The 24,331-nt window shown below is 41.3% G+C and overlaps 1 protein-coding gene across 15 annotated transcripts in view; it reads right to left on the bottom strand.

Moving 5' to 3' along the window:
- Anks1b (ankyrin repeat and sterile alpha motif domain containing 1B) overlaps nucleotides 1-24,331 on the bottom strand; it is a 1,024,799-nt gene that overhangs the window by 319,585 nt on the left and 680,883 nt on the right. For all 15 annotated transcript variants that reach the window (XM_052753096.1, XM_052753098.1, XM_052753099.1 and 12 more), the window contains one exon: nucleotides 8,002-8,100. In XM_052753096.1, coding sequence (XP_052609056.1) covers nucleotides 8,002-8,100 — 99 coding nt within the window. The remainder of the gene's footprint in view (nucleotides 1-8,001; nucleotides 8,101-24,331) is intronic.

Here is a 24,331-nt window from a genome sequence, read left to right as displayed (position 1 = left end):
GTGTCTCATGACTGATAAGATTATTTTCTAGTGACTGACTCCTAATGGAGAGAATATGGCAGAAAGATAGGATGCCACTTTTGTGATCGTACTCAAGGTGACTGTGACTTCCATCTTGCCCGCACTCCCTTCAGCTCGCCCTGTTGAAGCTGGCTGAATTTTGTGAGATGCTCTATAGAAGGGCCTATACAAAGGAACTAAGGAAGGCCAGGTCCAACTCCCACCCCTCAAGAGCTAAACTCTGCCTATAAGCACATGTGTGAGCTAGGAAGAACACCCTTCCTAGCTGAGTCCTGAGATGACTATGGCCCTGGGAGAGACCTTAGGATGGAAGACTCAGTCATGCTACACTAGGATCCCTGCTCAACAGAAGTTGCTACTTGCCACTTTGGGGGTAATTTGCTATGTAGTTATATAGAATCTTATTTTTCTCTTAAAATAGAAACATTTTGCTTTTAACTACATCTTATAGTGAAGACAGAAAAGTTAGTGATTTAATTCAGTCGAAGGTATTTGGTACCTGTGGTGGTTTGAATGAAAATGGTCCCCCATAGACTCAAGAAGTGGCCTTATTGGAGGTGTGTTGGCCTTGTTGGAGGAAGTGTGTTACTGGGGGGGGGGGGCTTTGAGGTTTTAGAAGCTTAAGCCAGGCCCAGTGACACTCTCTCTTCTTGCTGCCTGTCAATTCAGATGTAGAACTTTCAGCTAGTTCTCCAGCGTCATGTCTGCATGCATGTCACCATGCTTCCTGCTATGACAATGATAGAGTAATCCTCTGAATCTGAATCCAGCCCTAATTAAATGTTCTCCTTTGTAAGATTTGCTGTGGTCATGATGTATCTTCACAGTAATAGAACACTGACTAAGACAGAAGTTGGTACTGGGAGTAGGGTTTTGCTGGGATAGGTTGGACTATGTTTTTGTGTGGAGGAATAAGGGACACTTTGGGACATTGGACTAGAAAAACTATTGGACATTTTAAGTGGGGCTTAATGGGCCAATAGCAGGAGAATGGAAAACATTGGTGCTGAGGGTGATTTGAACAGTGGGGGCATGACTCAAGATGTTTCAGAGGAGAAGAATGTTAGTATGTGTTGTGTTAGCCTGTGGCCTAGGGACTATTCATGATGTGATATATTGATGAAGAATGTGCCTGCTTTCTGCCCTTGCCCAAAAAGTCTGCCTGAGGCTAAAGAGTTTTGGATTAATTGTGTTTGCAGAGGAGAATTCTAAATAGCCAAGTGTTGACTGTGTTGTGTGGTTATTAGTGGCCAGTCTTGTGAAGATCTGTAATGAAAAGGAACAAGCTGAGTGAGGAAAAATAGAAAATGTACAGTTTGAGGAGAAAATAGCACCAGGAAGTATAAACAGATTAAAGAAAAGCCTGATGCTAAGTGGAATAAAGGGAGTGGTGACTTCAGAGCAAGAACCTACCCAGGTAAGCTTCCAACTTGTAAAAAGGAAATGAATGAAAGCTTAGGGCCGGGCATAGTGGCGCACACCTTTAATCCTAGCACTTGGAAGGCAGAGGCTGGCAGATCTCTGAGTCCAAGGCCAGCATGAACTCTATACAGTGAGCTCTAGGATAGCCAAACTTAGGCAGTAAAGGAAATCATTGAAAACAGAAAGTTAGTGAAAATGTATTTGAACAAGGTAGGGGTATATTCCAGCCCCAGCAAGCAGCAGAACTTGAAAGCTTCAGCCAAGTGGTTCTGGCTTTAGAGTCAAGCATACAGGAAAGGAATTATGGAATCATCCTCCATAACTAAGGAAAGTATCTGAGGCCAGGCATGTGTCAGGGGTATTCCTGCATGGAAGCCCAGAGAGGCCATTGTGTGAAGCTGTGAAGTTGAAGCCTAAATAGCCTTGGAGACCCCAAGATGTTGGAGATGCCACAGCTGTGGTATACCAGCCAAGGAAAGCTGATAACAGGAAGTGGAACCAGCCAAAGAGAAAGTGTGTTGCAGTCTACAAAGCTAAAAGGAATTGGAGTTCTGAAGAACATTTTGTCATCAGAGACAGATGTGGAGTTTTGAGTTTGCCCAGCTGGATTTTTGTCTTGTTTTAGTCTAATATTTCCTCATTATGCTCCCTTTCCTCCCTTTTAGGATGGCAATGTATATTCTTTACCATTGTATGTTGGAAGTATGTGATCTGCTTTTAAAATTTGATTTTACAGCAGTTACAGTTAGGAGACTGCCATGAGTCTCTAGAGAGACTTTGGACTTTTAAACAGGGTTGAAACGGTTATGGACTATGGTACTTTTGAAGTTGGACTAAATGCATTTTGCATTATGATATGGCTACAAGTCTATGGAGGCTGGGGAGAGGAATGTGGTGGTTTGGAGAAAATGGCCCTCAGACTCACAGGGAGTGGCATTATTGGGGGTGTGGCCTTGGTGGTGTAGGTGTGGCCTTGTTGGAGAAAGCATATCACTGGGGGTGGGCTTTGAGGTTTCAGAAGCTTTAGCCAGGCCCAGTGTCATTCTCTTTTCCTGCTGTCTGCCAATCCAGATGTAGAACTCTCAGCTACTTCTCTAGCACCATGTCTGCCTGCATGCCACCATGCTTCCCACCATGATGATTATGGACTAAACAAACCTCTAAATCTGTGAGCCAGCCCCAATGTTTTCCTTTATAAGAGTTGCTGTGGTCATGGTGGCTCTTCACAGCAATAGAACACTTACTAAGACGGTACCAATCAGTAAAAAAATAATTGAAGTTCGATCACTACAAGAAATGGTGAACAACCTGGATTTAGATGTAAAGGGTAACTCGAACTTGGGTTTTTGCTATGGGTAAGTATGAAGTATAAAGGCAACCGATCAGATCTACTGAAGTCAGTTACATTGAGGATAGAAAGATGCTCAGTGGCTGCTGTCTGGTGGCTGCTGTCTGGTGGCATGGCAGAGGATTGAGTCAGGCTCAAGAGAATTATGGGATGGACGGCTGCAAAAGAAAGGAGGATGGTATTTGCAGACTGCTGCTGAGTAACTCCAAAAGCCATGGTAAAAGGCAGATGAAGGAGGGAAAAAGGACATGATAGCATTTGATAGCATTGATAGCATTTGACTGGGTACATTTTTAATTCAGGATGAGAGATATTAAGAAGATACAATATGGGCCTTGACACAAAAAACTTTTATAAAATGAAAATCCTTTGAGTATCTGACCTTCAGGTGCTCTAGCATCAAAGGACAAGAAAACCTACACCCCTTAAAAAAACATATTAAAGATTTATCCATGGGGTTCTTACCTGGAAAGGAGCAAATTATATGTTGCAAATAAGTGATTAGATAATTTCCCTGTGTCTAAGGGATAGAAAAAGTACAACATGTCTAGTGTATAAGAGAGTACAGAAGTTCTCATGGAAGTCTGGCATGGTTCTTTCCCCATAAAGGGAAGGGGATGAGGTTGGGTTTTTCAAAAGCTTAGGGAAACTTTAGACCCGAATAAAGCTTTATTTGGGACGGTGGAGGAAGTGGATGCTGTGTGAAAATTGATAGCCATGCTTTATTGCTGGAGGCCAGGCAACACAAAACACAGAGGCAAATTAATGTGAGAAGGAGCTGACTCAATGGATTACTATCCTGAAGCTGAGTGTGGCTAGAATATACACAGCATACTCTACTCCATGAATATATCAACTGTATTTGAAAACGTGTGGATCTTTGCACCAGTGTATATTAAAACAGACATATTACAGGTCAAATCTTGCCAAAGAAGTTATTTTTCTTTAAAATTTGAATCAACAGACCATAATAAAGCATGCTTTGAAACAAGCCAACAGATCACAGTTGTACTTTGAAGGCTCTCTTTTCTCTGTTTGGGAGCAACCTCACCAATTCTCAGATACAGTGTGTTACAAAGGCATCTCCGATAGTGATTCTGGAGTGCTTCTCATGACAGATGAGGGGCATAAACATTCTGAGGACCAAAATTGTGTGACGAAAATAAAGAGACATTCTGTCAATTATTCTAGCAGTGCAAAGCCTCACTGAATGCAGATGAATGTCCCAGCACTAATATTACACTATTAGCCATCTGATGACTGGGCTCATTACCTAAAAAGGCAAAGCATCAATTTGCAGCATTGTAACAGTCTACTGTGCTGTGGAGGATGGATGTGGCTATTCTGATGCATTCCCTTCTCATTGTGTGCTCGCAGTAGACACTTCTGCACTAGCCTCTTGAGTGCGGCTTAATTTTGCATTGTTTCTATAACATTGCTTTCTATAATGGGGATAATATCCTTTCTTAAAAATAAACACTTCATTTATTCTCCAAATAATTCTAGGTTAAGTTTTTTTTTCTCATGAAATTGTATGTGAATGACTACAGAATCATCTTAAAATTGAGGCATTCTGCGTTTTAAAAATATTTGTATGGCACATGAAGCAACATTTATTTACTCATTCACTGATTCTTTTAATGGTCATGTTATTGGACTAGGCACAAGGAAATTTCAAGGCATTGAGTGATCTCTGCCATGAGGATGCTTATGTCACAGAAGTGACAAATTGTCATCAGTATCTCCAGATATGAGCAAGCATAAGGACATAAAAATCTCAAATAAATGAGAGGTTACTGTATGTTCTCAATCCCCAGGTATTTCTTGGGTAGCTGCTTGGTGCCAGGAACTGTCAAGGGGCTGACTGTAGAGAGAGGTGCAAAGGAGCCAAGGATCCCAGACTCATGGGATTGGCTACCTCATGGCAAGATGGGAAAGAATGAAAAAACAAACAATGGCACTTCAGGTAACCACAGGTGCTGTGGGGAAAATGAAGCAGGCACTATTAAAGAGAGTGATAGCTGCGGAGGGGGGAACTGTTAGGTCAGGAAAGCCTCTGTGGAGTGGGTATCTGAGTTCAAGCCTCAGTGATGTATGGGGTCTGAAGGATGCACAAAGCGCCCAAGGCAGAAATAAGCTTGTCACTTTGTATAACAAAGAGAAAGTCACCAACTAGAATGTAGAAGGAGAAAATGATAAATATGACCGTGAGGTAAGAAAGAGTCAGATTCTACTGAGTTTTATAGGCCAAGGTAAGGGCTTTTTTCTAAGTCTGAAGGCTTAGAAAACCACACTGGTGATTTTCAGCATGGTGTGCTGTGATTTCATAGTTTAGAAGGGTTGGTGGAGACACTGTGAAAATCCATGTGCAGAGAGAGAGAGAGCGAGCCATCAGGAGGGAGAGTGGAGGTGAGTGAACGGTCCAGGGTGGATCAATGAAACATTGGTTCCAGCAACCTAACCATGACAACAGCTCAGAATCCTCCTTGGCAGGCTTAGTGAAGGGGGTGTACATGGATTAGGTTCCTAACTGCCAATGCAGTGAGAAGTGGTTACAGGTTAGGCAAAGTTTCTCAGAGGAAGTGAAATGATAGTGCCTGAACTGAACTTTAAATATTGGCAGCATCATGGAGTGGGCAGTTCCCTGATCTGGGGAGCACCTAGCTCTCTCCTGGGTCGGGAACTTCATTGGCTGTTGGGTATGACTTTATAGAAGCCCTTGCGGAAGGCACGTAGGACTTTTACTAAGGAAATAATACTCTAAGTAGCGAGGTGAATAACATGCCTATGGGAATTACTTTAGAATTAGTTCTAGAGACATTTTCATTCTTCCCCTTTTAATATAGAAACTCACGATTAAGCTCTGCAGCGTGCTTGTCTCTCCTCAAATTTGTTAATGTGTTAACTTTCCATCAGCAGAAACTCAGTACACCGTCAGTGGGCAAATTTCATTATACCAATTCCTTAGAAACTATGATTAATATTTATCTTTTTCTGTCTGAGGGGAAACTCTACCCTCCCTAGAGAAAAAGGGAGAAGACACCAGAATCACTGATGGATGTAGGTGCCCCCATTACAGTTCACCTGTTCCAATCTTACCTCCCTTCATCTTTTCTCAGCTGGCAGACCCCACTTCAACTTTTTCTCCTTCAATTCCTCTGGTAAATTGCCTCCAGAATTAAGCAGACTAGAATATTCTAGTCATAGGCATTCCCCAGTGCCCACAAAATACGCTAAAGATCCTTAGCCCTGTAGAAATGGAAAAAAAACCTACTCTTCCTGCTTTATCTTTGGCTACTATGGGCCACACACTTTTCAACTATTTCAAGCACATTGCATTTTCTTCTGTTCTGATGATTTTGGAAATCATGGTAAAAACACATACAACTTATCAACTTAAATATTTTAACCCTATAGTTCAGTGGCATTAAGAACAGTCACACTGTTGTGTCGATCTCACTGGCTTTTAAATGACTAATTATTTCCCAAATGTTTCCAGAAAGTGATTGCCTGGGTAACACCTGTAATTACACTGTTCCTTCTGGCCTCCTGAAGCGCCTTTCCTTCCCTTACCAATTAAAATCCTACCTACCTTGAAAGGCTGGCACTTACACCCTACCACCTCCTTTAAGCTCCTTTAAAATCTTTTCTGGAAACATAAGGTCAACTCTGTTGCTAGGTTACACAGTTTTCAGTAAAAAATGATACCTGGATGACAAATCACATCTAGACTACTGATCAACTGTAAATGCTCGATGGGATGGGACACTGTGGACCTCTCCAAATGATGCCTTTTGTTATTAGGCAAGTCCCTTGTAGGGAATCTAGAGGCGAAGTTTTGGAGCTGCTATAAGAGATATTACTTCTAATGGAGCACGAGGCTCTTCCAATATTCTTATTGGTGTATATTCATTGCATGTAGTGTTTGCTTTTATATAGACAAATTCTTTGAGTATATCCTGTACTTTGACCACACCCATCTCTCCCCTTGTCCCCTTCCCACTCTTCCTTCTGATAGTCTCTTCCATCCCACTACTTCCCCTTCTGTTTGAATGTTGCTCATGTGTGTGGTGTGTGTGGAGATAGGACTGTTTTATTTGTAAAGATTTCTAGGACCACAAAATAAAAGGATATTTTATTTGGCTTAATATGATAATCTCAGTAGCATATATCCTCCAGATAATGACACAATTTTACTCTTTTTATGGTGGACAAAACTCTGTCATGTATATATACTATATACAACACTAAAAAAAAAACCCGATTCATATGATAATGGATACCCAAGCTGACTCCATAGCTGCAGTATGCAGGTTTTTGTGTAGTATACTAAATAGAGCTCTTCAGACACACACCCATCTATTGTATAGCTAGGTGATGAAAGTACTATTTGGAATTTTATAAGGAACTTGTGGAGCAATGAATGGGCTTAATTTACATCCCTACGAACAATACAAAAATATTTTCTTTCCCTACATCTTCTCCAGCATTGGTTGATGTTTGTTTTCTTAATGCTAGCCATCCAGAGTGGGATGAGGTGGAATCTTGATCTAGTTTGACTATGTGTTTCCTTGATGGCTGTCTTAGTTAGGGTGCATTTCCTTAATCGAGGTTTCTGCCTCTCAAATAACTAGCCTATGCCAAGCTGTCATAAAACTATCCAGTACAATAACTAAAGATGCTGGACGTTTTCAACGTATTTGTTGGCCATCTATAATTCATCTTTTGAGAACTACCTCTCCATTTCATTAACCTATCTATGGATTGGGTTGTTTGGCATTGGAGACATTCAATTATTTTTTAGTTCTTTATATATTCTAGATATTAATTTTGTTAGATGTATAGTCAACCAAGACTCTCTCCCACTCATGAAGCTTTTAAGTCAAGGGCATTACTGTACTCACTCAACATGAATCCCATTTTTTTGACCTCTGTTGTCACTGGACATGAGTTAGGACTCACACAGAAGAGGTATTCTGAATCTGTTCCACTGTTCTGCAGTATTTCCAATATTGCATTCTTGTAGGTCAGTTTAAAACCAAGTGAAGCTTGTGGTAGTCTTTTGTGTCCAATTAAAGTGGGACCTAAGACCACTCTGATGGGCAGCAGCAGCATGTGGAAACACTGTATTCCCATGTCAACACTTATGTGCTTTGACTGTAAGTCACTGGAAATCATTCATAAGGTAATCCCGATAAAGCATCCCTTACCTTTGGAAGGAGCTGGATTGCCTGCAGAATTCTCTGTCTGTGTCCAGAATTAAGGATTCCAATTTCCAACAAGTCCTGATCCTCCATAACATTGCTTCCCTGAAATCAAACCAGAAATGTTACCTGATAAATTCAGCATTTAGGCCGTGTGAAATAATAATTTACATAAGGTAAAACATTAAGTACTCTGAATTGTATAAATACAAATAGATTCATCCTCCTTTGAGTGTGAGGGAAGAGTGGTCACCCAGGAGACTAGTTTGAAGGCTGTGGGAACCGACCTTCCCTCATGTACAGCTCTCATGACTTACTATTTATGGCCAAATTTTCTGCATTGAAAGAGTCATTCACATGACTTCAGAATTCTGTTTCTGTAAAAGTACCAGTGCTTCCTTCTAGGAAGAGTTGTCATTCAGGATTATCAGTGACTTATGGAAGGATGTGAATGAATCAATTTATTTTTAAAAACTAATCTGAAAATAGATCTTGTGAGGAGGGCTGATGGAAAAATTGACACATGCCATGACAGGTTAAAAGTAAAAATAATTCATTTTAAAATATTGAACGTCAGATTCTTCAAACATAGGGATGGAACAATGAATAAGACGCAAGTATCTGCTAGCAACTGTCGTTATTGCTACCATTTGAATATTGCAAATGGGTGCCATGGGATGATTACTTTGGAATCCTGAGAGTATTGGGGGCACATTTTTGGAGAGGATGTATAATCAAATATATGAAGTGTGCTTAGGACCCAAAACAAGAAGGACAAAGGGGAAACCATGTGCAATAACCCATAGGGAGGGAAAAACAACCAACCAAACATGTATACTGGGACTAGAACAGAGAGATAATAAAAATGTAAGGAGGAAAAGTAAGCCCAGAGTAGGCTAAACAGACATTGTATGGCATAGTGATAGTTTGTATTCATTTTGGCTATCATGGAAAGCCATGGGCAGGCTTAGAAAAGAGTTACATGGTGAAATTATAAATTTAGAAAGATCATTTTGACTTTTATGGCTGGGCCTCAGTTTCCTTCCCTATAAGATGAAAAGGCCACACATTTTCCAAGGACTAGTCTACTCTTAAAAGTCTCAGATCTCAAATGATTATTTTAAGCCCCTGATTAACATGCGAAACAGAAAAGGCAGAGATTCCTCATTTTGTCCCTAAATTCCAGTCTTCGAAGTTTACAAGACAGAGTTTCTCTTTAAACTGAAGAGTCTAACATTCCAAATGGAACAAGGCAACCACGTGTTCTCACTCATTCTGGGGAGCTAGAAAGTAGGAAGGAAGTTGCAAGACTATAAGGAGTGGCTGGGAGGCTGGATAGTGGGATAGAGAATGGAGAAATGCATTAAAATGCTGTATCACACAGTAGAAGATATATTCTATCAGTTTTATATATCCTAAAATTATTAGAGAAATTAAATGTTTTCCAACACATAGGAATATTTAAAAAGATGAGATGTTAATGGACACATGTGATTATTATCCATGGTGCGCATATATCACATTACCACATTGTGGTTCTTAAACAAGAACAGGGATTATATGCTATTAAAACAAAAATAAAAGATTGAACACTTGAGGAATGGATGGAAGTTCAAGAATTTGAACTGCTGTGTTTTTTTTTTTCCCTTTGGATAAATCAAGCTCCATCCTCTTAACGTGTAACACAAGATACTTATGAAAGAAGGGATAGAATACTTGGTCATGGAGAAAAACAGGCACTAACAGATGTTCAAAAAAAAAAAAAAGAAAATGAACTAGAAAGGCTAGAAAGGGCATTCTTGGGGGGTCCTGAAGACCATTAGGAGGATGCAATAGTTGTTTTAGGGATGGCATGGGCATGGATTTAGGTGATAGTTGTGCAATGCAGAAAACTATTGAAACCATCCAACAGTTTTAGTTGGAGATTGAACCTATAGAATGAAGAGAAATGCAGAGTGGGGCGGGATCTATCTAGATTCCTTTCCTGAGATGGGGGGGGGGGTCGTCAAGATTGGTATAAAGTGAGATTAGTACCTTTTCTTGTAAGTGCCAGAATAGATGGGTATAAACAGTTTCATATCAGACCATGTTATAAACGGATAATTGACTGCTGTTAGAAGATTAAAGCCACTAGAACAGCACCACAGTTAGGGGTTTCAGATGGGCATTCACTGAACAAAAGGGTTCCACCTACTCCTAGCATCATGCCTCTGCTTAAGCTACGCCAGCCATGTCGGAGGAGGTAGAAGGATCCAGGTGCATAGCAGCACGATAATGAAAAGCCCAATGAAAAACAAATAAAGCCAGTCTTGGCACGGGGCCACAGGAAACACTGCTCTCAAGAAACCACTCAGTGCACACAACAGAGCATGGCTAAAAATATAAATGACTTCATTTTGAGGAATCACTATTACTTCCAGAAATGCACTGAGGTAGCCTGAGTGGAATATGTGATACCTGGTCCAACTTTTAATCTTTGAGGATTTCCCAAATCACTTACTGACCCTAAACAACCCACAACACTGGCCATGTATGGGCTAGACCTCTGTCAGGTTTCCCATGTACCGAATTACCAGTCCATCCCTTTACCTTACCCAAAACATGGGGCCTGGTTTCTTTGTATATCAGCAAGCATGCAAATCATCAAGATTTTATGGTTTGTAGGACCTGTTGTCTACAGCTAACCCTAAGAATTTGACAGCAGTATTTGAATACTATGATGGTTTTAACAATTAATTCCTGAAAGACCACTACTTTTTCTCCACATCATCCATACACCGTCTTTTCTATTTTCAATAAGGGAGGAGACTTTTGGAAAAACTGTACAAAAGTCTGACATTTAAAAAAGGGTATTAAACACACAACAACCTTGTCTGTTGGGTTAGATTTCCTAACATACAGGATACTAACAAAGCACTTTTGAAAAAAAAAAGAGTGGAAAGTAGGAAAAGGATAATATAAAACATAAGGATGCGTTTCATGAATTGGGAGATATAAAGGGACTCTGTTCATTGTCCCTAATGAGGCACAGTACTAGAATTTTTTCATTTTGCTAATTATTATTTGTTCAGGATATGATGTTTACATGGATAGAAACACCACACTGTATGTGGCAAATATGTATGATTATTTTGTGTCATGAAAAAGTGAATATTCTATTTTCCATGTTTCTGTAATACATAGGACAGATAACCCCAAATATCGTGATATGTCTTTAGTCTGTCTTAAAATGTAAGGTGGCTTGACCTAGGATTGGGTCGTGGTTGGGTTAGTTACATAGTTTTTAGGCTTCTTTGTTCTTACCTGTAAAATGGAGCCGACTAATCAATATGTATAAATTCTATTATTATATGTTAAAATGCTATTATTTCAGCCATGTTTAACTTTTGATTAGTATCATTATATGTAAATATAGAGTGTATATTTTGAAATGACATTTTAGTGTTTTTGGAATTTGTAACCTAAAGTTGGCTTTAAGAAATGATTTCAGAGAGGTTTGAGAATATGGCTTTTTGTTTTTGACAAAGCAATCTAAGCAATATGAATCTGTAAAAATTTTCTTGTTAAAGGAAGTAATAGAATACCTTCTTTGTAGCATTATGGATTCTTCCGGCTTTTCAGAGGAAAATAAGATTTTACAGCTCTTATGATTTCCTTTGGCATTTGGGTCACAGTTACACTACCAAGACCACAAACATTCCAAGCCTGCCTAAGGAGCTAGTCTATTCTCACTCTATTGCTTGCTTTTCTTAATGCAGAGACTTTCAGCTTAATGGACCCCGTTTCCCTAACAAAAGCCAAATATCAACCTAGTTCCCCACTCCTTTATCCACTTTTTACATCACTGGTTTGGGGAGCAGAGCCCCCCAAAGTCCTCTGCTTAGCCACCTGTTCCAGTGCGTCCCACCTCCTCACCTTCCCATGACACCGCTCTCTGCTCCCTACTCATCTGAGCTCCATAACAAGCTTCCATCCTCCATGAGCTCCACAGACATCCCTACCAAATGGTAGTCTAACCCCCCAGTTGCCAGATCCAGTCCTGAATCCAAGTACTTGGCTGGCTCCTTTGGCTGGTGGCTGTAGTATTGGATAATAGCGATTTCCAGCACGTCCACCACTGTGGCGAGTTCTGTGAAGCAGTGTTTCTCTACACTTATAGACGGTGAAGACTTAGTCAAATCACATAGATGCAGCAAAATGAGGCCAAGAATAAAACATACTCATCACTCTCGGGATGTAATTATTTACGCGCCATTTGGTAATAGTCTGTGGATATTCGATATAGTGTCTTTAGCAAATTCTCTTCTAATAGTTTAGTGGTCAAAATGAATTGTGAGCTTGTTACGCTTTCAGGGGTATCTATTTATTATGATGTTAGAAATCCAGGCTATGAAATGACAAGTGTGGCTGACAGTTTTGCTTAGCACCCTGTAGGGCGCACTGCACAGGTGTTTCGGGAAGAGAAATCACAGAGAGAATGGTTTTGTGAGTCGCTAACCAAACAACTCACTAGCAATGATCAAAGGCCCGAGGTGGTGTTTTTACAGCTGCTGCTCTTTTCCTGACAAGAACTGACGGATCCGGGGGTTCTTTATTACTTTCTTAAATCACAGAATGAAGAGAAATCACCTAATATTTTATGCGCTAATAGCTGAAGCTTAAGTTTCTCTGACCGTGGGGAGATTGTTATGTATGGCGAGTTTTCAGCTCAGATAAACCACCGAGATGACCAAATAGAAATGGGAAGTTGTGTCTCCTACTTAATGGCCCATTAGAGATAGAACAGCTATTTATTGAAATCATATCTCAGGAATGTCCACGCTGATGGCTCCGGCTCTCAGAACAGCTTGAGAAGTTCATGCAGTTTCATAACTTTAATACAATATTGCATTCATTTAGAATCTTGGACTTCATATCCCACATTAAATCAAGTACTAGGAAAGCATGTCCGAGACCTTGGGAAGCTGGTTTCTTCTTAATACATGGTTGAGCTGGAGAATGGTTTTATTCTTTTTCTTTGCGCAGGCCCAAACTGAAAGCATCAAGGGATATTATTGGTGGGGAAGATTGCTTTTCCTTTATAATTAGCTCGATTAGATTCTTCTGGCAATTTGTGTGGCTTTATATTTAAACAGGATACATATATAGTAGAATGACATCAAGCTCTCACAAACTTGCACATGGAAAAATAATATTTTATTCTCTGTATAGTATTTTTCACAGCATAAAATTGTACATAATTTTCTTAAAATAAAATGCCATGTCTTAACTTCTTACATTAAAGCTTTGAGTCAATTTGATGTCAGTTTATAAGTAGACTCAATGCACATCTTTTCTGAATGATTATGATAATACTGCGATAAACAACAGATTTATAATTTTCTTATGCAGCATAAGAATAAAGCTACATTTAGCTTATCATTTAGAAACACAGTATAAACGGATATATAATAGATGATAAGTGTGCTCCAATTTTATTTATTATTATTATTATTATTATTATTATTATTAATAGTGTGTGTATGTGTGTGATGTATAGGTCTGAATGTGGGCTCATGTGTGCCATGACACGCATGTGGAGGTCAGAGGGCACCCTTCAGGTGCCAGTTTTCTTCCACTGTGGTTCTGGAGGTGACACTCGGGTCGTCAGGCTTGTGTGATAAGTGCGTTCACCTGCTGCAGCATCTTGCAGCTTACATGCTCCACGCTTAATTCCCATCCCACACTAATGAAACAGCATCCAAAGAAGACTCTGTGGTCCTTTTGCAGCCTCTCTGTCTTAGGCCTCCATAACATACCCTCCTGACTGCAACAGCATTTCCTACACATGCTTAATTAATTATCTATACTTTTAGCTTATGAATAGTTTTTCTGGAATTTAAGATCTCATGGATTATTTTTTGAAGCTGCAATTAGGATTTTATTCTCCAGATATCATAGAATTGCATGCAGATATTGTCTTTAATCCATCAGATGAAGTAGAAAATACAGTATCAGTGGAAAATAAACAGATATAGACAAAACATAATCATAACACTTCCCACATGTCTATGATCAATTCAGCATCACAGTAAACATCTCTGGGTCTTTCTGTTTCCATCTCTTTGTTTCTTGCTGGGATATACACCACTGTTCAATAAGTTAGAGACATTCCTACACTCAGGTTATATATTCTAATAAAATAAACTTAATCTTAGATTTATTTTTAAAATTGGCATTTAACAGCTAATATGATCACAATGAAATTCCTGTCACCATTTTGGAAGAGATTTATTTATTTTATTTAATGTGTAGGAATGATTTGCCTGTATGTCTGCATGTGCACCATGTGCAGTGCCTGAGGAGGCTGGAAGAGGGTGAGGGAGCCCCTGGAATTAGAATTAGCATGTGGGTTCTGGAAACTTAACCATGTCCTCTGCAAGAATAGCAAGTTCTCTTAATCACAAAACCATCTCTCTAGTCCCCCTTTTTTTTTCCTGTCACCAATTTTGAAACTCTTATTTTTGAGGCCTTTTTCCCTTTTGAAACATCTGTTTTCAAGCAATGGACAAGGAGAAGTAGTTTAAGTAAAGATTTATTTACTTATTTGAGTGTTGAGCAGGGTTTAGTGAAACTATCAGTGGTAGTCATGGTTAGTTTGAGACACATGCTTACCTAGATTTTAGCATTATATGTATTTATAAAGTACTGCAAAAGTCATTTGTATAGTGATGTATACTTCTTTGTCCAAAATTCTCACAGCTACCAGAGAGGGAATCTATTCTTCATTTTGAAGGATGTCAGTTCACAGGTTCTTGAGGTAAGAGGAAAAGCTGATGTGGACAAAATTTATTTGAGTGTTCTTACTTTACCCCAGATACACACATAGATGTAGAAAGATGGATAGGATAGACAGACTGCATGGGAGTGTCTTCCACACCCATTCCCACCCTGGTTCAGAATCACCTACAGGAAAGGGCCATTTAATGTCTCCTACCTCTACAGGGATGATGTAAAACCGGCAACACAAAACGCCTCAAAAGATAGCTTCAAAGATGTTTATCTGTCTAATGAAAACGTTCTAAATTCCTTCAACATCTGCACAGTGGCAACTGAGGCAAACGACATGCTGGACTGAATTCCTTCTGTGTGCTAGCTAGGCGCTAACCCTTCCAAGGGCCTTTTGTATGTTACTGTATTTCCCTCTTCCGGCAACTCCATTGCACTTGGGGCTGAGGGACATTTTTCATCCATTACCCGAGATCGTCCTCCTCTGCGAGCAACAGGCAATGCGTCAGTGTCGTTTATGACCTCATACCACCTCCAGGGTGGCTACTGCAGGTCAGGGAAGATCCGTTGTAACAAAAGAAAACACAGTTTGGCTTAAGATATATATATGTATGTGTGTGTGTGTGTGTGTGTGTGTGTGTGTGTGTGTGTGTATGTGTGTGTGTGTGTGTATGCATATGTGTATATATATTTTATTTAAGAGGCATATGAGATTACATGAAAGCAGGTGCCCCATGTATTTCATGTCTGGTTTCATGGCATTTAAGCATCAACGACTCCCTCTCTGTGGAAGATCATCTAGACAGCTGCCTGACCCATCCCCCCCACCCCCAACTCCGCTTCGCCCTGGTCCTTTCTGTTCACTGAACCATGGAAACAGGGCTGGCAGAGACCTGTAGGCTTTTCTGGTTTTAAGCGTTCCCTAACTAACCACGGCGCTTCAACTTTTCTGTGGCAGCACGGTGTCTAGCTGGTTTTACACCATGCGCAGAGGGGTAGCTGGGTATTAGATACTTTACGTGGTATTTGCCAGCAGTCGAGCCTGACTATGGGGTCGAGTTGAGGTTGGAGGGGACACCTCGGTTCTACTTTTTCCGCTCTCATTGCAATGCAGACGGAGTGTTAAAGCCGAGCTATTAGAAGAACAAGCCAAGAGCAGAGATGAAAGGACAGTCAGCATCTGCCCCGTGTCCTTTCCCAATCACAAGCTGTGAAGTTAATTTTTTCCCCTTGAGTAGGCTGTACATAATCTTGGCAGGTACTGAGTTTTATTCTTCTCTCTAACATGCTGAACATTTAATTCCTCGTGCCTCTCAAGGGAAAACCGAGCAGCACCTAGCTTAGCTTGGACACCCTGCTCTTTGCCTGAGGAGGAACACGATTCCCTGGTATTTCCAGTAGGCTCCTCTTACACACGCCTCTGGCTGGTGGTGTGGAGGAATACTAAATACGAACGATTACGTGTCCATGGTATCCGGTACCCTGCCCACTTAGTTTGTAAATCTTATAAGAATCTTGTAAGCTACGTGGCATTATCCTCACTTTAGAGATGAAGGGATAGTCTTGGGGATGTGAAATCATTCTAAGTTTACACAGTCAGTGTCTGATGAATCTGAGATCAGTGTTTTATTCTACCAGACTCTAAGATAGTGCTTCACTTGCTACAGAAAGAGAACCAAGTAGGAACAGGTGCTTTCTCCAGTCAACAGATGTGCAACACTGCTCAGAATTGAGTCCCCAACACATTTTACTTCTAATAAACTATATACCATCTGAAAGGTCAAGTAGTTAGCTCTCCTTTCAAATTATTATAATCCATATCAAAGTGTCTTAATAAATGTAACTGAGCACCACATAACTTGTCCCATTCTGAACTGGGGCCACACAGGGAGGTGAGAAGCATCAGTTTGGCAACAGGTGGGTGTGAGGGATCCAGCTCTTATTGCTGATCCTTGTCAGAGGTCTAACTGGTCAACTGAAGAGAAGTTCTCAGGTCAGGGGCATGCTTGGGTGACTCCTTTAAGTCTCTTTAAAAGCCAGAATGAAGAAGGAGGATGTCTATGAATGAATTAAGGTCGAGAGGGTCTAGGAACAAATTAAGGTCGAGGGTGTCTGGGAACAAGCCAATGGCTTTTGTGTCTCTTGTTACTATGTTAAGGATCTAGAGAAAAGGGAGTGAGTTGGGGACTCTGAGGTGGTCTAAGCTAAGGAAAATGTGACCATAAAGGTGGGCAATTTTGTCTCCTCAACATTGAGAATCCACTCAACATAGCAACTTATTTATTAATTCACAGAGATGAGGAAACAGACATATCCAGATAATTCAAAGGTGACTGGGTTTCCTGACACTGAGAAGGATGATCAGATACATTTCAGTTAAAGAAACTCAAGAAGAAAGGAAAAAAAAAGGATGGGGAGGGGAGGGGGGAGCTTTTGTTCTGAAATGGACAGGTGGTTTCGAGGCAAATAAGGCTGCCGCAAAGAATACATTAGCTGACATTTACGGTGGCACCATGCTGTCCCTTGCTTCATTGGGTGGCTTTAGGGATGAAGTCACAGGAAGCTGGGAATGAACCAACAGAGCCCGGTTCAGAGGCGTCACAGGTCAAGAATGGCAGTCACTCATTTAGTCAACATCAGTTCGTTCAGCTCGGTTTTGAGCACTTCCTGTGTCAGGCATGGTACTGTGGTTCTGAGAACACTGCCCCATGACAGACACGGTCTTTTTACATGAGAAGTTAAAGTCTAGTAGATAAAACAGGAAAATAATTGAATAAAAACATGAATCACGACACAGCAGTCTTATGTTTACTATATGACAGTAAGCACTTTTTTTTATTGCCCATAGCAACTCCTAAAGTGGTTACAACTTACCTTTTTAAAAAAATTTAAAAATGTGATGCACAAAGACGCTGATAATGCGTGCAAGCTCATACGGAAAGTCAAGTTGCCCTAGAGGAACTTAATAGAATACTGAGATAAAACCAAACCAAACATGGAAGACCCGCTTGTTGGAAAGACTGGGCAGGAAAGCTTTAGGAGGCAATTTAAACGATTAGAAGGATTAAAGAAGGGCAGGAGAAGAGCTGTTAGAAGGACATCACTGGCTGAGGTAACAGCAGGTACAGAGCCACTGCGGTGGGAACAATGCCAAAGAAGGAGGAACAGACAGAAGCAGAACTTACTGGCCGAAGAGGAAGAGACTTCAGAGCAGAAAGCAAGGAAAGGCCCGAGAGATGCAGGGGCCTGTAGAACCTAGTACCTTTCATTTTATTCCAACTATGACAGGAAGAACTGAAGGCTATCAACTAATTTGGAGTCAGCTAATCTGGTTATGGTGTAACGAACATATGAAGAAATTGGGGGACATATTGAACTCAACAACCCAAACTGAAACACAGCCCTATAGCCATCAACTCTCTGAAGGAAATGAGATGAAGTCTGACCTTTCAGAGAACAATGTGGATTGGTCTCTCTGGGGAGTCAAATTTTCAAAGTAAATATAAATTTTCATTTGAACCAACGAGAAAAGCCAGATGGTAAAAGTGGGTCCTCGGTACATCATAGTAGGTCACAGGCCCCGGGCAGAGAAGCTATTATTATCCTGTTGCTAAATGGATCTGCTATCATACTGCTCTGATCTCTATATACCCAGCTTTGTACCTATAGGTTAGCGCAGCTCTCAACCTTCGTCAGAGAAAGCTTCTGTTTGAAGTGGACAGAGCTTAATACAGACACCCAGACCTGGTCAAACTGCAGAGGAGAGACTGTGAAATGCTTAGCTCTAAGTGGGACATCTATATCACATATACCCTCAACCCAAGGCTCGGGGATCACCCTGAAAGAGGAGGCAGGAAGATTGTAAGAGCCAGAGATTGTGGAGGACGACTGAGAAACAGTGTTATCTGGACACGACAGGCCTGTTGCACACGTGAACTCCTAGTGGCTGTGGCTACCTGCACAAGACTGGCCTGAGATCAAGCCAAGCAAAATTCCAACATGGATGGGGGAACGGCTCATGAGACGCCACCCCTAGTTGAAGAGTTATTGGCAATTGATGGCTGTTGGAGGAAGGAGAGTCCGTTTTCTTCAGGGATTCAGCCTGGGGTTGGCTGCCCATACTCCAGTGGGTAGCTTCAACAGGTAGCCCTGTGCCATGACATGCTACCAGCATCAACTGGACTCAGTGATTGCAATAAAGAAGTACATGAAGTCGTGAGGGAGACCCACCCGGTAGGAGGAATATGGGAAGAAGTGGTAGGGGAGGAACTAGGGAGTTGATTTGGTCAAAACACATTGCATATGGGTACAAGAGTCTACAAATTAATTCAGAATGGTGTTTGATAAAGATTCTAAGTTGATAAACTATGGACAACGCTTTAGCAGTACTCAGGTTGAAAACAATCACACTCCACGGCCCCAGCAACCTGGTTTCTAGGTTGTGATGAGCGCCGTTGTTAGGCTGAGGCCCTTTTCTTTGCAACCTGCTGCTTCAAAGGCTGATTCTGCTCAGCGTTCTGAGCCTCCTTGAAGCTGTGTTTGTGCGTGTGGCAGATCTACCCATGGAGAAACTTCCGGAAAAGCATCTGCATTCCCAGCGGAAAGGAGGAAATTCACTAGCTAGTTTCTGTGCCCATAAGAAAGTACTGTGGATTTCCCTCAGGGTAAGGCAGACTTCACAGGGAGATAAGAGAGTCGGGCCCATGATCCTTTGGCTGCCCGTTATGGGTAGTTCCATTGGATGTCTGGAAGCAGGCGAGCATGGGCAGTGGAAGAAGTAAGGATTCATGAATACACAAGCTCTCTCCATTTTTTACATTTGAGTTTCTCTGGCCAGTTTTATATGTCAGTGAAAATAATGATAGGAACATGTCTCTCATGGCGTGTAACAGAAGCCAGGATGGAGATAATGGGTATTTACTGTTGGCCTTAGTTTGTCGTATAGAGACTGGGATAGACGAACATAAGTATGACAGAGAAGGGGTGTTAGGAAAAGAAAAGAAAGTTATCAGAATGTGTGTGTGTGTGTGTGTGTGTGTGTGTGTGTGTGTGTGTGTGTGTGTGTGTGGTGGGGGGAGAGCATTTGTGTATATATGTTATGTTATATATATTGCACTATTTCATCGAGCTTTTTCCTCCCAATTTCAGTTTCAGTTAACAATTGCTAGACACGATGTTACCACACGTTCACGAGGTTGGCACATCCACAGCGGATGTCCAGAGGTTGTAAAAAGTCCTACTTTTACATAAGCCTGGTGTTCTGTCAATACAACATGAAGCATAGACTCAAAAACCCACTGGAGATATTCGCACGTTACACATACTGGGCTGAAACACGAAGGACATTTAGTGGTAGGTTAGACTGGCTTTATGTGAGACTGTGCCCTGAGCTCCTAAGACGCCAAAGGGCATGCTCAGATCTTTTGTGATCTCGCACACCTTTGGTGAACAGTAAACGGTGATCATGTTTCTGAAACAGTTGGCTGGTGGAATATTCCTGACTTTTCCCTATACTTATTTTTGGGTTTGGTATTTAAGATATTTTTTTTCCTGAGATGTCTTTTGGATAAAAAAATATTTTTTCTTCCTGAAAACTTCATCTGAACTCATTTTGAGTTTTAAGATATAGTGGTAGGAAAATGCCCACCCCAGAGCCCTGGACCAGTGTGTGAGGAGATAGCCCCAGCAGGGCATAGAAAGCTGACTGATCCAACTGAGCAGCGGTCACAAAAAGTAAGCCATGTCACAGATGAGAAAAGCCCTTAGAACTGTTTGGGGACTGGCTGATCACACCTTTTGATTGAAGGTTGAACGCAAAAGGAAGGTTCATTCAAGACACTCACACCCTTGCCCCACATCTATAACATGCCAGACAGCCTTTTCATTTATTATTTATTTATCTATTTATTTGTTTATTTATATATTTACTATTTATTTGTTTGTTTGTTTGGTTTTCCCTTATAACCTTCCTTATACTAGTATCATTCAACCCTTCTAGAGAAAGAAAAAGAAAGAAGTCCTTTCCCATAATAAATATTATTAAATGTTCCCTTGTTTCATTTTCCTTTTGAAGTTTGATTCTATTTAAATTTTTTTACATATAGTATACTTTGACCATATTCTTCCTCCACTCCCAACTCCTTCCAGCTCTGCCTCACCCCTCTCCCCACCCAACTTCATGTCCTTTCTCTCTCCTTCTCTTTCTCTAAAAATCAAAACAAAGAAACAAACAAAAAACCAAAAGAAGCTATTTGTAGTTGGGACCTGCTGGGAAAGAATCGTTTTTCTCCAATGGAGAGTGCCTGGGCCTATCAACCATACCCCAGGGCAGGCTCCATGTCCAAGAGTACTTGGCCAGCACAAAACAGACTTCAAGCTAAAGAAAAAGTTCTAAAATATTCAACTGGTGTCTAAACTCTCACGAAACCAACTTAAAATGTGTATTATTTAGAAACGGATACACCATGATTAGGTTGAAGACGTGGTAGACAGTCATAGCATCCTTGTCTTCTTTCTCCTGGGTATTAGAGGTCTTGTTTCCTTTGCTGGTCAGCAAGCTTCTTGGGAGAAAGGGAGGTGAGTCAACATCTTCGCCTTTCCCTCAGCTCTTATTTGCTAAGAACCCAAATAGAACCAATGCTTCCGTGAATGATGTATAAGCGCGAACAGGAAGTATAGGCTCATGGGAGAATGCGGTCCTGGCTCACTAGGGTACGTAAGTGTGCAGGCAAAGCTTTGAAAAGTCCCAGCAGCAAACTCCAATACACAGGATGCCGGATGTGTGGTGTTTCTCCACTAATTGAAGGAAAGATAAAGATGGAATTGCTGGTACACCATAACACCAAAATGTTCTTAATTTTTTTTCCAGTTTTGCAAATTCTCATGATTTGATTTCTATCCAGGACTGTCAGTTGAGACATCTGATAATCTAAAAGCATTCAGAGAATTAGGATCCCATATGGCTCAAAAATATTTCCTATCCGGCAGGAGAAAGAGAACATACTGTGAAAATAATACCAGTATATCCTTCAATGTACGTGCAGGGGGAGAGCAAATGAATTTAAATCACTTTTCACAGAATAATGATAACGATCATCAGGATTAATTATAACAACCAAAACACAGAGGATATGCCGTTCTTCATAATCATTCCACATTATGAAAAATCAGTATTGCAAAGCAGTGGAAGTAATGGGGTTATGTTTTATCTAACAGAAGCAATATTCTTCAGAAATAGGCACCAAATTAAGAGCCCTGGCTTATTTGAAAAGTTAAGTTAATTGTATAAACATGGAAAAGATCATTCAACTTCCTTAGGCCTTATAGTTTTCTCAACTGCATAGTAAGAGAGTTGAACCAGATGTTCCTTCCAAACACATCTGGAGGTCCCACTGTGTGAGTACTCATAGACTCACACTTGAAAGAATAACTGACTCTTCTTGTTTGGGGCAGAGAGAGCCACTTCCTTCAAATGGCTGCTCAGTCTGAGAGACAGATGTATATAATCAAGAGAGGGAAAGGGGACTTGGGCTCCAGTAGTATTTTCTGACTGAAACATGGATGATCATATGATAAGAACCGTTATTCCCTGAGAGTCAACAGTACGGCCGTCATCAACAGTCTATAAAACAAATATTAACCCGCCACAATTTTAGAGAATACAGAATCACAGAGAAAAGCAACAACTCAGGAGATGTCACCTCAGAAATGCCAAGGTTGTAGGGAAGTAGATGTTGAAACAGAAGTAGATGTTGGAACAGAAGTAGATGTTGGAACAGAAGTAGATGTTGGAACAGGATTTCCCCGACTCCGCCACCTGTGGTAACCAGACAAGTGCTAGTCACATGGAATTGTTCTACTGATGATGTCTGGTGGTGGGGGCTTCCCCGTCCAGCTTAGTGATCTCCTTTATCCTCTTGCCCATGATTTCATTCTAGGGACTATGGATTCATAATGAAAAGGATAAAGATGTGGCACTCAGGGTCTCATGCGAAGCTCTCCTTCTTATTAGCAGTGTGAGTCCAGATCAAAGAATGTTTTCCCCATCTGTAAAATGGGGATAACAACCCTCCTCCCTTTCAGAGATGTGCTGACATGAGGAGTATGAAGTTGCTTTATACGCCATAAAGTAAATTGCTATAAATAAAGGATGCCTGAAGGAAGTACTTTTTTTGTTTTTTTTTAAAAGAACACAGCACTGTAAATCTTCTAGTTTCATGTTGTTTTTGCCAGAAATAGTCTATTCTGAAAGAGGCAGCGTGTGTGGTGGGGGAAAGAAAAACAGGTTTATTCCTAGCTCTGCCATTTCCTTAGCTTTGTGGCCTTGGGAGAGTCATTGAACTGGGTACTTCACAGGGTCCCAAGCTCACAGGGCCCCACACTTGCAGTTTATGGCTCCATGATGACGGTCTTGAAATTCTCCCTATTTTTTTTCCTCCTTTGAAGTTGTGTTTTCTAAGTGAAGTCTCATGGGACAATGGAGTATGACCTGGGGACTTGGCATCTCAGACCATGAGAAGTCGCTCTTCCTGCTGCTTCCCCAGAACGGTTCGAGCAGAGACTCTCTCTGCTGACCCCAGGTGCCCCAGGCCCTGCCTGCCCTCCTGACCCCCGTGTCATGACAATACTGTCAATCTCCATCCCAGCAGGGATCTGGATTGGTCCAGAGAAGGCTTGCCTTGGGCACTCTTGGCACTCACTGCCAGAATCACAAACAGAGAATATTTTAGTACAGAGATGCAACAGTTCTTGGGAGATAGATTCTCTATCTGCTCCGGGTTTGGGAGATGGGTTCCTGGGCAATCGACACATCTGGTGAACCTTCCAGGGATGCTGCTCCTACAAGGTAGGGTTCAGGTCAGGATGTCCCCTGGGCCTGGCATCAGGAGGCAGGGTCTGAAGTATCTTGGGGTCTGTATTCTCTCTACAAGTGTCTGGTGCTTGAGGCTGTTGGCCAGGCCAGCCCCGTGCCCGGGGCCTTCTCCCTTCTAGTCTTCTGGGGTTTGCCACCCCCATCCCCCACCCCACCCCCGCCACCACTTTGGCCAACTCAAGGCATCCGTGGATAAGAACCAGACTATAAACCATGTTATTCCGGTGACACTGTAGAAGATGCTTATTGAAATATCTGCATTTAAAAGTAGCGTTGAACAATGTGAACACAAATGGCAAGTTTCATGTTAAAACATAAAATTTTAACGTTTCTTAGAAGACTAGGTAGCAAATAAATAACAAGCTACCATAATGATCTAGATACTGAGCACAGAAAAGGCTCTCTATGTGTTTTAAGGGCAACCTTCCTTCTGTGTGTCAATAAGGCGGCCGGCGATTTCTTTCTGCACTGGACCCAGGCTGGCTGTGTTCCCAGGTGTAAGTTTCGCAGAGCTACCTGGCTTCTGGCCCGCTGTTCCACAGGTGGACCTGCTGTAACTCTGCTTGGAGTCTGACCTCAGGTAGGGAGCACTAGTTGGGCGGACTGATTCTAGAGTCACTCATTACTAGTGCTCTGTGCCTTTCCCCCAACCTTTTCAACTGGGTGGAAAAGGAGCCATGGGAACCCTTTCACTGG

The sequence above is a fragment of the Peromyscus californicus genome, unplaced genomic scaffold (assembly GCF_007827085.1).
Source record: "Peromyscus californicus insignis strain IS unplaced genomic scaffold, ASM782708v3 Scaffold_24__1_contigs__length_46423439, whole genome shotgun sequence".
In the NCBI taxonomy this organism is placed as follows: Eukaryota; Metazoa; Chordata; class Mammalia; order Rodentia; family Cricetidae; genus Peromyscus; species Peromyscus californicus.
Note: the sequence above shows the minus strand (reverse complement) of the source record. Positions and strands in the feature narration are given on the sequence as shown.